Here is a 13,821-nt window from a genome sequence, read left to right as displayed (position 1 = left end):
GACGGGGCCTTAGTTTATAATCTCATTTGCAAGACGGCACCTTCAACAGAGCTCACTGAGATGTCAGCCTAGGTTCTATGCTCAATTATCTGGAATGGAAATTCAAATCATTATTTTCTGACTCAGAGGTGCGAGTGCCACCTGCTGAACCATAGCTCAACACCTATTCTAACCTTGCATTCTACACTATAAATGCTGGGCCAGTTACTTTGCTTAGCATGCGTCTTCCATGGTTCCATAATGTTTTACACAATGGCACTCCATCCATTCCCAACTTCATGAGTCTCAAATCTGTTCCAAACAAAATATTTCCCCAACTCCTTTTTGCCTCTGTCATTGGTGAAAAGTTACATGACAAGTATTTCTTCCCACCGTTCATGTATACTGTGAACAACACAGGATCCAGAAGGTGTGGAACTCTGCACCTTAAAGGCATTTATGCTATTCACATCAATCACTCCACGTTCAACATCCTCACCATTCATTGAGGCATAATATGCATCTTCACATGCAAAAGCTGAGATCAAACCTATCTTTTGAGATCATTATCACTATTATGGGGATTGATAATTATTGTAATACAGTTTATTAATGAAATATATTTTCCTGTCAGTGAGCTAAATCCATAATCCTGATTGATTACAGTCGATGGTTCAGGAGCTGAAAGCACCCGTCTCTTTTGAGTTTTTCAAAGATGCTCAGCCAGTTCAAACTTTGCATCAGGCCAACTGGTGATATTCTGATGCTTAATATTTATCCCTGCTTCTGTTTTTCTTGATGGGTTTGTTGAAACTCTTTTGATGAAGGAAGTTCGCACTGGGATTTGTATTGTAGGTTTATTACATTTGTAGTTTCGAAAATCCTATTCCTGGGTTTACAGTATGCAGTTTAGAAAACGAGAATGGTTCACAAAACATTGTATTAATTATAATAGTATAGGTAGAATCAGGTAAAATAATTATCAAAGCACTTTTTATTTAAAAATGGTGATTATAATTTCTGATAAGTTTCAATGTTGCACATATACAGTGAGGACATCTCCAAAATGACCCTATTAACAGATACAGCTTTTTATAAAGAAGACTGGTCATGGGTAATGACTGAAATATCTGCTTTATAATTATTCCAAAGTAGATATTTTGGTCTAAAGTGTAACGACACTCCTACTGGATAAAGTGTAATTGTCTCATGTTAAATTGGTAATGTCTGCATTTTCCAACCAATTTATAAAGAGGAAGAATGCTTAGAGTCTGCTTAATTAGGGTGAAAAGACAAATGGGTGGAATTTTACCCTCATTCGTAAATAAACTAGCAAAACTCTGCTAATAATACCCTGAAAATACTTTGATCCTTTCAGTTCAAATTTATGCTTAGGTTTCAGCAATGCTTTCTTTAAAATGCAGTTGTTGTGCACTGTCCGTTTTTTCAGTGTGTGGTCCCTTTAATTCTGTTTGTGCGGCCGTATGAGCAGTGTTTATAACAGAACAAGCCCTGTACAGTATCTTCCAGGCTGCTGCGTGGCTGTGTACCCACACAGCTTACTAGGAACATTGGGTTTGAGTATAATGTGCCATTTTTAGACATTTTTCTGTTTGAAAAGGTTGATGAATTTTGTCTTCGATAGAATGCCTTTGCTTGGTATGGTATTAATGAAATGGATACAATCAAATAATAATTGTGAGCTAAATTAAAATGAGTGTTTGTGATTCAGCAGACTATCATTTGCATCATCAGTAGAAGGACACAATTGCAGTCATATTTGATGAGATCTATAGTCAGTCCAACACTAATGCTCTAGTTTTGCTTAGCCATTCAGCTGGTATTCAGAAGACTAAGTTTTGGCAAGTTTTCATCACAGGAATTGGGCTCATCATCTGTATCATTTGACCCAGCCTCCCACCACCAACCCCCCCGCCCCACCACACACACACCCGTCCACCTTTTTGACCACAGGGGCCCAGATCAGACTTATTTCAGTCAGTCATGACCTGTGGTTCCTACCTTCTTTGGCACTAGTAAGTCTTATTTATCCTCAGATTTTAGCCCCTCTGCTGATTGAGGATGTAGAGATAGAAAGCCACCTGATATTCTCCTAATCATTCAAATTCAAGGTTGCAAAAAAACCCGAAAGGAAGTCCATTTATGTCAGCCTATGCTCCCTGTATTCTTCCTTCATATTTTACTGGAAAGAATGGAAAACTGGGACCTGTGTGTACTAGCTTCACTTACATCTGAATATGTACATAAAATGTACTGCATAGGAGAGGATGTTGTGTACAAATTTGCACTTGCAGGGAATGTTAGCCCTTAAGTGACTGTTTGAAGCAGTAAATGTGCCAGAGTTAAGTTATTACCCTGGTCACATGGATTATTCTAACAAGTATAAAAATAATTGTCACTGCCTAGGAGAAGCAGTTTCTCAACATGACTTCCATCTTGAACAGCAGCCAACGGTAGCTACAAACTGTTCAACTTAATTCCAACTTGAAATTTCTCAACTTTTATTTTCTATTCAGTCAGCTTTTGTGCTGAAGGTTTCCTTATTCCTGGTGCACGTCTGAACCACTGTCTCGCTGGTTGTGGTGAATTAATGATGTGAATGTCTAAGCAGCCGTCAGATTCATAAATCACTAGAAATGAGTGGGGCAATACATAGAAGCCTTTTCTTTTTGTTTAGCAATTTATCATTTTGCTTGCACATTAATAAACAGAGCTCCCCTGAGGTAAGGCAGTGGAAGATAAATTCTTCTTCCTAATTTTCCTCAATTGCAGCCAGTAGATCACAGGTGAGAAGTACGCTGCTTATCAGAGAAAGTCATTTTTTTGAACCTCCTTCTACACATTAGTTGGGCATGATAAATAAATAGGCAGCTTGAACATGAAATACTACATGGTACTCTGCTCTAATTCTCTTCTTTAATGCAACAGGCTCTCGATTCCCCAGTCCAAGGCTGTCAACCAGGCCAAGCCGAAAGCGTTCATTGTCTATATCCCCATTGTCTGATCCCAACTTTGACCTTCAGACTATGATAAGAACTTCCCCCAACTCCTTGGTCACCATACTCAATAACTCCCGTAGCAGCTCCTCCACCAGCGGCTCCTATGGTCACTTAGCTGCCGGTGCAATAAGGTAAGAAGAATTCGCTGTTCCTCAGGGTTCACTGGATGTGTAACTTCAGCTTTGTAAATGATAAAGATTTATGGTTTGCCATTTGTTTATGTTCCATTTTCTTTTCTAAACCCCTCTTATTTTCTCTATTTTCTGAAGATCAGAAACTATTATGCTACTTGGTCCTGATTCTTGTTAGTAATTTTGTGGAAGTTTCTCGAAGCACAGGTAGTTTGGCAGTGAAATGACACTGCAGGAAAGGGTGGGATTTCTGCCATTGTTCAGTTAAACAATTTTTATTCATTAAAGGGTCATCTTGCTTATGAACCAGTGATAAGATCGCCTTTCACGTAGGGAGAGAGAAGAGACATTCGTTATTTCTCTTGCAATGACCTTGTGTTGTGTGTTTCTGTGAAGAAAATGAATGTTCCTTAAAATTGTTGTAAAATGTTTCTGTATCTTGAATTTGGCTTTTTTCTGGTCTCCTCGGTTTTTGTATTAAAATATCTGAAAGAGCTTGGTCATAGATCTTAGCTAACGACAGTTAGAAGACCCCAGAGAATTGAGTGAGTAAAAAGTATCCGCTAAAAATCCACTTTCTGTTTCAGCTATTCAGCTTATAACGTGAGAGAAATGCCGGCTGCCACACTAGACATCAGTTGATCAGTGTGTCTTACTCATTTCTTCCACCGCTAAGATCTTGCCGGATGAACAAGATTGGGATTTAAACAGCACTATTTAATTAATGCCAGGACCAACTGAACTAAACTAGAGAGAAACCGTGCCACAGCAACTCACTGGGGTTTTACTAAGTGGAGTACTATCACTTGCTGCATTGGTTTTTGCTGTGATCGTGCTTTACCTTTCTCCTGATGATTAGAAAAATGTAAATGATTGTGTGCCACTGATTCTTCTTGTTTTGCTATTTGTGAATTAGTCTGATTGCACGAATGTGTTGTGCTACAGAATGACGTGAAGCTACCTTTATGCGGACTGCAGGTTGAAGTCTGTTGTTGAATGTGGCGTCTGTTGTCATAGAGTCTCTGTCAGGCTCGCAGCATAGCCAGGAATAGCTCAAGTTTCCAGAGTCCCAAAGGGGTAGCAAGTATTTGAGTTGCAGTAGTAAAGAGAAGGCAGCAAGTGCCAGCCTATTTTGCAGTTTGAGAAAAGACATTTTCAGTAATGTGGCTGTTTGCTTGACTTAAAAAAAAAATGCCTAATTTGAAAAACACCACTACGTCATTTATATACAGGTATTTTGCAGAAAGTCAAACATACAAACTAGGAACAGGAGTAGGCCAGTCGGCTCCTCAAGCCTGCTCCGCCATTCAATAAGATCATGGCTGATCTGATTGTAACGTCAACTCCACATTCCCGCCTACCTCCGATAACCTTTCACCCCCTTGCTTATCAAGAATCTGTCAATCTCTGCCTTTAAAAATCTTCAAAGACTCTGCTTCTACCGCCTTTTGAGGAAGTGTACCAAAGACTCTCACCCCTCTGAGAAAGAACATTTTTCCTCATCTCTGTCTTAAATTGGCGACCCCTTATTTTTAAATAGGGGCCGCTAGCTCCTACAAGGGGAAACATCCTTTCCACATCCACCCTGTGGGGACCACTCAGGATCTTATATGTTTCAATTAAGTTGCCTCTTACTCTTCTAAATTCCAGAAAATACAAGCCCAGCCTGTCTGACCTTTCCTCATAAGACAACCTGCCCATTCCAGGTATTAGTCTAGTAAACCTTCTCTGAACTCTTTCCAATGTATTTACATCCTTCCTTAAAAGCGGAGAGCAATACTGTACACAGTACTCCAGATGTGGTCTCACCAATGCCCTGTATAACTGAAGCATAGCCTCTCTACTTTTGAATTCGATTCCCCTCGCAATAAATAACATTTTATTAGCTTTCCTAATTACTTACTGAAGCTACATCCTAAAGTCAGGTGCATTTGACGAATGCTAAGGTGACCTTGTTGCCATGTGCTTTCATTCGCAATTGTTTTGATTCTAATGTTTTTGATCTGTTAATTGACTAGAAGAATATTGTTTTGGTGGGTAGGATGTGAGTGAGGCCCAAAACCTAAAAAACCATTGCTGATATCAAAATTGTTTATTTTAATTATTAAAGCATAACTTGAAGCTTGAAGGCAATTCATAGGACCTGTTCCATTTCAGTGTTGTTCTTGCCCATTATAGATTGCTGATGAGTGCTTCCTACACTATGAACAGTATCCAAACTACCCTTTGAGGTAAAATCCATAGATTGCAATGGAGCTTGCAGTTCAGCAACATGAAACAAACAGCAAGGCAGAGTTGTAATAGTGTACTAAGCTGGTGTACCACCACTACATATCCCTAGTGTTTGTAGGTGATGAGATCAATCTGTGTGTGAAAGTACAAAGACCAAAGTGATTTTTGTTTTACTGTCATGTATAAAAAAATAAATGAATTAACCCTTAGATAACTTAATTATCTGAAATAAAATGCTGTGGCACATGGTCAAAGTCTCTATTACTCTGTTAGATAATTGAAGAGGAGAGAGTTAAGTCACTTTGTTCTTTGACGAATAGGTAGCATGTGGAAAAATAAATTGGACAAACTGTCAGAGAGCTCAGTGAACATGAAATTTACCATTAGTAGTATGCTCAAGAACACATTTTGAGTTTGATATGCATCTTCTGATTAACACCCTATCAATCATACATACTGTCTGCCATAGCCTTAGTGCATTGTAATAATTCATGACTACATACATGCACACACAATCACAATGCAACATGGGTTTTTGAGGTGAATGTTTTTATACATTCTTTTGTAAGAATTAGATTATTTTTCAATTTTGTTGTTGGCCTGCTCCCTTCCCCATTTTGTGGGTCATGGATCTCCTTTGTGGCATTTTTCCCACCCCCACCCCAAGGCTTGATGACTCATTACGCAGGTAACCCAGAGATTGTAAAGTGCAATAGCTGCACTGACATTCATAATGCCCCTTTCTCCAACTTAGTATGTCGTACCATAACACTTGCTCTGCTTGTTCACTCTATGCTCACATTTACTCTCTTAATTTCCTGGCAAACATTTGCTGAGCACCCACCCCTCCTCCCAGTTTTTTTCTGATTTCACAGTACCTGCTGCTTCCTAAAAACATAACCGTCACAATATTCACTTCACAAAACAAAGTCTACAAGCTTGATTTGGAATGAAGAATGAAGTCCTGTGATTCATGATGACATTTCTACAGCTACAGATTGGCTAAATCACACCCTCTCCACCATCTTTGATGCCCTTGTTCCCATTGAAATGATCACATTCTCTCACCCTAGTCATTCTCCCAGATGTATCCCACATCTTAGAGTCACAGAGTCATAGAGTTATACAGCACAGGAACAGGCCCTTAGGCCCGTCGTGCCCATGCCGGCCATCAAGCACCTATCTATTCTAATCCCATTTTCCAGTACTTGGCCTGTAGCCTTGTATGCTACAGCGTTTCAAGTGCTCATCTAAATACTTCTTAAATGTTGTGAGGGTTCCTGTCTCTACCACCCCTTCAGGCAGTGTGTTCCAGATTCCAACCACCATCTGGTTGAAAAAACTTTTCCTCAAATCCCCTCTAAACTTCCTGCCCCTTACCTTAAATCTATGCCCCCTGATTATTGACACCTCCAGTAAGGGAAAAAGTTTCTTCCTATCTATGCCCCTCATAATTTTGTATACCTCAATCAGGTCTCCCCTCAGCCTTCTCTGCTCTAAGGAAAACAACCCTGGCCCCTCAAGTCTCTCTTCATAGCTGAAATGCTCCAGCCCAGGCAACATCCTGGTGAATCTCCTCTGCACCCTCTTCGCTACCTTAAGTCTAAGTGACACAGATTTAAGCATCTTTGGGGTACAACTGGATAAACCATCTATTTCCAGATCTGGCTGGAGTATGTAAAGCATTATCTGGTCCTGCTCTCCATCACTAAAACTTCACACTATTCAAAGATTATCCAGGAAGCCCAGCTTCTCTTCCTCACCACTAACCGTCATCTTAAACCACCCTCCCCTGCCTCCTCCACCCTTACATCCAAAAATAAGTGCAAGGTGCTCATAGACTTATTTGTAACAAAGGTCGAGACCATCTGTTCTGCTGCTTCCCTCCCTTCCCCTAGCCTACCGGGCTTAACTTCATCTTCCCTCCTGCCCTAGCCCTGAACTGGTATTTTTTTTCTAGTTTTGCTCCTGTCTCCCCTCATGCCCTTTCCAAGATCATCTTGTCGATGAAACCCACCTCTTGCTTTCTAGACCCTATTCTTACTCAGCTGCTGACCACCTAACTTACCTTCCTGGGTTCCATGTTAGCTGATATTATTAATTGTTTTCTCTCCTCAAGTTCTGTACCCCTCTCCTTCAAATCTGCCGTCATCATCCCTCCTCAAAAGAAAACCCTGAACTCTGTCCTTGGAAACTGCTGCCCTCACTCCAATCTCCCTTTCTGTTCTCAAGTCCTTGAATGTGTTGTTGCCTCCCAAATCCATGCCCATCTTTCATGGAACTTCATGTTTGGATCCCTCCAATGAGGCTTCCACTCCTGCCACTGTATCAAAATGGCTCTAGAAGTCATAAATGACATCTATCCCTCCACATACTTCTCAAGTGGTCTGCATTCTTATGCACTCCTGGCAGGTTTCCCTAGTTCTACCCTCCACAACTTGAGGTCATCCAAAACTCTACTGCCCATGTCCTAACTTGCACCAAGTCCCGCTCACCCATCTATCTCCCCTGTGCTCACTGACCTACATTGAACCCCGGTTAAACAATGCCTCAATTTTATAACTTTCATCCTTGTTTTCAAATCTCTCCATGTCCACACCCTTTCCTATCTCTGTGATCTTCTCCAGCCTTACAGCTCCCCAAGATCTCTGTGCTCTGCCCAACTCTTGAGCATTCCCAATTTTAAATCATTCCTTCAGATGCCGAGGCCCTAAGCTCTGGAATTCCTTCCCTAAAACTCTCTGCCTCTCTACCTCTATTTCCTCCTTTAAGAGATTCCTTAATACCTACCTCTTTGACCAAGCTTTTGCACACCTGGCCTAATATTTCTTTGTGTGGCTTGGTGTCAAATTTTGTTTGATAATGTTTGTGAAGTGCCTTGAATCGCTTCATTAAGTTTATGGTGCTATGTAAATACAAGTTGTTGTTGTTATAGTATCAGTTTGCCCAATTACTTCCTATGTGACTTTTGTCAATAGAAATTCTACAAGAAATGTTTCACTGAGTGATATTGCCTCAGCCTGTAGTCTGCTTTCATTATAAGAGATTTCACGAATTTGGGGATTGCTTTTGGCAGTTCTGTTTAATTATTACTAGAAGCTCTGTTTCATGATGACCCAATAATTCAAATTCCCTTTTTTATTATGTGGCATTCAGGGATTTTTACTAGTGCTTTGACGATCAGATTCTGTAATTTTTCAATTTTTTTGTGAAAACCGCAAAGCAATGACCTTGGTCATGATTTAATGCAGTAAAACCCACTTACCGTGCTGAGTTGTATTGTGATCATCATAATCTGCCTTGCTACTTGCTAAAATCCTGTTACAGCTGTAAGATTTTCCAGTTGTGACAAATGTAGGGCTGAATCTTAACTCCCAAAAATGGATGGGTTGGAGTCATGCCAGAGGTCAAAATGTAAGAAATTTGAAACAGAGACCCAACCTACCCACTTCCAGTTTTAACGGAGTCAGGATGAGGGACCGGTGACCAACCCGCTCACAAGTGGATAGAAAAACAGAGTTAACAGCCTGGCTGCGGTGTGTGCTGTTGTGAGGACAGGAAACCCGCAAGAACGGGTTTCCCGAATGTCTGTAGAATTTAACTGCAGGGCGCCTTTAAGTGAAGTTCCTGTTTGCAGGTCTAATCATTGCTGGCAGACTATTTCTCCAGAGGCCACACTTGTGGTGTCATCCAGGATTCCTGGAGAGTGTGTTGATCCAGGCGTGTATTTTGAGGACTACCTGGTACAAATACCAACAGGTCTTGATTTGCAATTTTGGAGTTATCTATCAATGAAGCAACAGTGTTCAAAGCTTCAGACCAGTAAAGTTCAAATAAAACCAACTAGTATACAAGAATTGTAAACTCATGGTCTGTCCTTCAAGAGTCAGATTGCCAAGAAACTTATGGGGGTTGGGGGTCATTTGCAGCCCACTGAACATCTTTTTGATAGCTTGAGTTGCTCATTGGCCCCACTGTATACTTTCTCGAGTCTTTCTATGCTCCCGGCATTCGCCAGGGTCAATTTCAAGACACTTTTGTCCTTATTGTTGTCACTTGCTGCACCCAGTTGTAATTTTACCCAATGTGGAAAAGAAAATCTGTTTGGTAAATCTAGATTCCTTCTTGAGAATGGCAGTAAATTTAATGATGGCTCAACTAGTTTAGTGTAGTGAGTAGCTGAGCCGTTCAGACCTGAAAGATGTTGGGGGAAATTTTCCCAGGCAAGGGAAAATGGGTTTGGGTATGTGTGGGGCATTAAATCCCTTAAAAGAGGTGTCAGGTTGGGATCCCAACATCATCCCGCCCTCTTCTTGCTTTCATTCAGGCAGGTTTGAAGGTGAGTGGGGAATCCCCATGCAGCTGTCGGGCAAGGCGTTTAAATATTATAATAAACAATTGCGTGCTGTTTTAACCTAAGATTCTGCAGTTAATAGGCAGGGCACCCATTTCCCGAGTTGCATGGAATTTGCCATGGTCAACCAAGGCGACTGCATAGTAGGGAATAGTACTTCAGTGAAACCGACAGACTGGGAAGCCTTTGATCAGTGAAAATGAAGAGCTGCAGCCATGGCTAGGTGAGAGGCTGCTGATCACAGCAGTCCTTCTCATAGTGTGCTTTCAGTGCTTGACAGGTGATTGGCAACTTCTTGGAAGTCACTTCACCCGTCTTGCACTTCACTCACCTTCAGCTGTACTTCCCGCCGCTAGCCTTCACCACGGCATGTGAGCAGCTTATGCAGTTCTACCTTGCATCTCTGATGATAAGCAAGAGGAGCAACAATACCAACAGCAGCAGGAGCAACAGCAACAGCACCAGAACTAGCTACCTTCTCAGTCATATACCGCTTCACAGGGCAGAGGAGATGGAGACCGAGATCCCGCTCCAAGGAGGCGAGACCTCTAAAACAGAGTCTACAGGCAGAGGAACAGCTCTGTCAACATGTATGACGACCACTGCCTCAGGAGACTCAGGTTTTCTTGGCAGGTCATTGCTGACATCTGCAGTCTCCTGGAACAAGATCTTTTTCTCAGTGGGCAAGCATTGCCAGTGGCCGTAATGATGCCTGTCAAAGGAGGCTTCCTCGGGTCTTGAGATTGTGTGCTCTCTTCTCTTGGAAGGAGAGAAAGCAAAGAGTTATGAGTGTTAGAATTGGATTGTGTGGGTAGCAGGGAAGGTCGACATTTGTGGAAGGTGACTTTGCGGCATGGGTGTGAGAGGGCAATAGAATGAGGGTGAGTGTGAATATTAGATGCTCAGTTAGGAATGTAAGGAGGTGCCTGGAGAGAAAGAGGAATGAGTGCAGCTACAAGGTGTGTTGTTCTGAGGAGTGCTGTGCAGGAGAATGCTGGGAAGGTCAGAGTGTTGGGGCTTGGTCCTGAAAGTGTTATGTCACTCACCTTTCCTGCCCTTCTGGAGTCCTGGATCCTCTTTGTGCAGTGACCTATCTCCAGGTTGGACGGAGCACATTTCTGCTGCTGACTTCCTTGGCCACTTCTGACTATGTGCACTTGGTTGGAGGGGTTGTCCTCTTCCTGCTGTACTTGGGAAAGATCACCTCACTGCAGCCCCTCAGATCCTGCAGCAGGACTTCTAGGTAAGAGTGAGAGACCTGGGGAGCAGCCTTCCCTGGTCTCCTCTCTGTTCCTGTCGTTGCTACAGCCTCAAAAATCCATGTCCTTTCGAGCCTTTCTAACGCATGCCGGCATCCCTTTAATTAGAAATCCTTCCTTTGACAGGAGCAGTGCGTCTTCCTGCCCGCCCTTCCTGATTGGCTGGGGAACCTGGAGGCGGGATGCTAATGCCGTGGCTCAGTTAAAGAGCTTGGCAAAGCCTGCTCCAGCTATCCATGAGGGCTAATGGACCTGCCATTTTGGCAGGGTCTCAGGTGAGAAATTTTCACCCATTGGATTAGATCCGTGCTGAGTCGGTTGGTCTCAATTTTAGAGGGGTTGCAAGAACAAAACGACCTGGAAGTTCATATACACAAATCTTTGAAGATGACAGGACAAGTTGATAAAAATGTTTTCAAAAAATACGGGATACATGGCTTTAAAAATAAAGGCACAGTGTACAAAAACAAGGAAGTTATATCAAACCTTTATAAATCACTGGTTAGGCCTCACCTGGAGTATTGTCTGATTCTGGGCAGCACACATTACAAAGGATGTCAAGGTGGAGAAGGTCCAGAGGGGTCTTACTAGAATGGTACCAAAGATGAGGCACTTAAGTTATGTGGAGAAGCTGCGATTGTTCTCCTTAGAGCTTAAGGAGAGATTTAGTAGAAGTGCTCAAAATTATGAGAGGTTTTGATAGAGGAAATAAGGTGAAATTGTTTCCATTGGTAGGAAAGTCAGTAATCAGAGGATGTAGGTTTAAGATAATCAGTCAAAAAACCAGAGGAGAGATGAGGAGAAAATTTCTTGATGATTTGGAATACACTGCCTGAAAGGATGGTGGAAGCAGATTCAACAGTAATTTTCAAAAGTGAATTGGATATATACTCGGAAAGGAAAAAATAGCAGGGCTATGGAGAATGAATGGTGGAATGGGACTAATAGCTGTTTCAAAGAGCAGGCAAAGGCATGATGGGCTGACTGGCCACCTCCTGTGCTGTAGGATTCTTTGATTCTAGGGTGGGTGGGTAGCAGGTGAGGGGGGCACTATAACTAGTTTGAATCCCAGTGAGTTAATGAGGAGATAGTTGCCAGGTTTCTCACTTCTGATTGTTATCAGTGAGCGCTGCAAGGAGTGTGTGCGCGCTTGGATGTCTGGTGAGGTCAGGATCAGGCTCTGCCTCCAATGGTTGGATCGCTTGACAACCCTTGTTTTCTGGGTTCCAACACAAAGATTGGGCACTTGGGTGAGGTACAACTGGAAAGCTAATTTTCCTGCAAACTGTACTCGAGAAAGAAGTCAGTGCCAGTGGAAAAAATGTGCAGTATCCTGGTCTCCAGGAGGATTCTATTTAGCTTTGTTCATCAAAGAAAAAAACATGCATTTATATAATGACTTTCACAACCATGTCCCAAACTGCATTACAGCCAAATAAGTACTTTTGAAGTGTGGTCACTGTTGCAATGAATGTACATGTGGCAGGCAATTTGCCCATAGTAGGGTCTCACAAACAATAATGAATCAATGTTAATCTGTATTTGGGGGTGTTTGCTGAGGGATAAATATTGGCCAGGAGACCAGGAGAATTCCCTTGCTTTTCTTCGAATAGTCCACCTGAGCAGGCAAACGGGACCTCAGTTTAATGTCTCCGCCAAAAGACAGCACCTTCAATGGCTCAGCACTGAAATGTCAGCCTAGATTATGCACTCAGGTCCCTGAAGTGGGATTTGAACCCATGACCTTTTGGCTCAGAGCTGAGAGTCCTATCACTGAGTCAAGGCAGAAAAGAAATCTTCAGAGAAGGCTAATGTGAAGTACTACTTCAATGATTGACAGAATAATAGAACAAGGGGGATGGTGAAGCTTGCAGCAAGAGTTCTTCACTGAAACATTTTAATATTTGGAATGGTCTTCTGGATAGGGCAGTGAAGGTGAAAACCTTAGACTCACTTGAGTCAGTTAGATGACATGATAGGGAAGGGATGTATTGATCTTTTATTCCAGACTGATCCACTGCTATGGGCTGAGTGGCATTACTCAACTGCATTTTGTGCAGTGTGGGAAGGAATTCAGTGGAAAATGAAAGGTAATGAAAGTCCAAAGTGTGTGCTCTTGATAACATTTTGTCTGATGATTTTAAACATGTTGTGAAAACAACCACTGAAGCAGTTGTTTAAATCAGTATTGTCAATAGCATATTTTGGGATCAAGCGTTTCACATGCTCAAGGGAAGAAGTACTGCCAATTGTGAATCAAAAGTAAGGTAAAGAACTCAAATTTCAGCTCAAGAAACTGAAGAGAAATAAGTCAAAGTTATAAAAATTCTATTATTCATAGTTTTTTCAATAGTACTATTTTCTTTTTTAAAAATGTGTAAAATTAGAACCTAGATTATTAAAATTTTTAATGAAATGATTTAAGCTGGTCCACAAGATTGTAATTATTTAGTAATGTTTTATATGAATAATAACTATTGGACCAAGCAGAGTCTGGTAACTGAATACACAGCAGGAAGGAATAGAGTTGCTATAATGTATAGTGCTAACTGATCTTGACAACTAATATAAGCATCATGTTGACTGCAGAATAGTCTTAATATGATTTCCTGTGTACTAACAATGGTCTGAGAGTACAGTCGAGTAATGAAGTGATGACAGGTATTAGCATGTGTAATGTGCTCTAATAGACATTTAATGACATTTAATTCATGGAGGGAGAAGAGCCTTCCCAACGGAATAGTCTATCATTGAAACTCATTGATCACCAATTTAGGCAGTTTCATAGGGGAGAGGTTAATCCATCAATTCCTTTAACTAAACAAGTCTGATGGAAATTCTGTAGG

At 41.5% G+C, this 13,821-nt stretch overlaps 1 protein-coding gene across 1 annotated transcript in view; it reads left to right on the top strand.

The window, feature by feature from the left end:
• Positions 1 to 13,821, top strand: part of LOC137369634 (transcriptional activator GLI3-like) — a 471,074-nt gene that overhangs the window by 373,745 nt on the left and 83,508 nt on the right. The window contains exon 7 of the mRNA XM_068030965.1: positions 2,929 to 3,130. Within this exon, the coding sequence (XP_067887066.1) occupies positions 2,929 to 3,130 (202 nt within the window). The remainder of the gene's footprint in view (positions 1 to 2,928; positions 3,131 to 13,821) is intronic.

This window comes from Heterodontus francisci, chromosome 5, assembly GCF_036365525.1.
Source record: "Heterodontus francisci isolate sHetFra1 chromosome 5, sHetFra1.hap1, whole genome shotgun sequence".
Taxonomy (NCBI): Eukaryota; Metazoa; Chordata; class Chondrichthyes; order Heterodontiformes; family Heterodontidae; genus Heterodontus; species Heterodontus francisci.
Note: the sequence above shows the minus strand (reverse complement) of the source record. Positions and strands in the feature narration are given on the sequence as shown.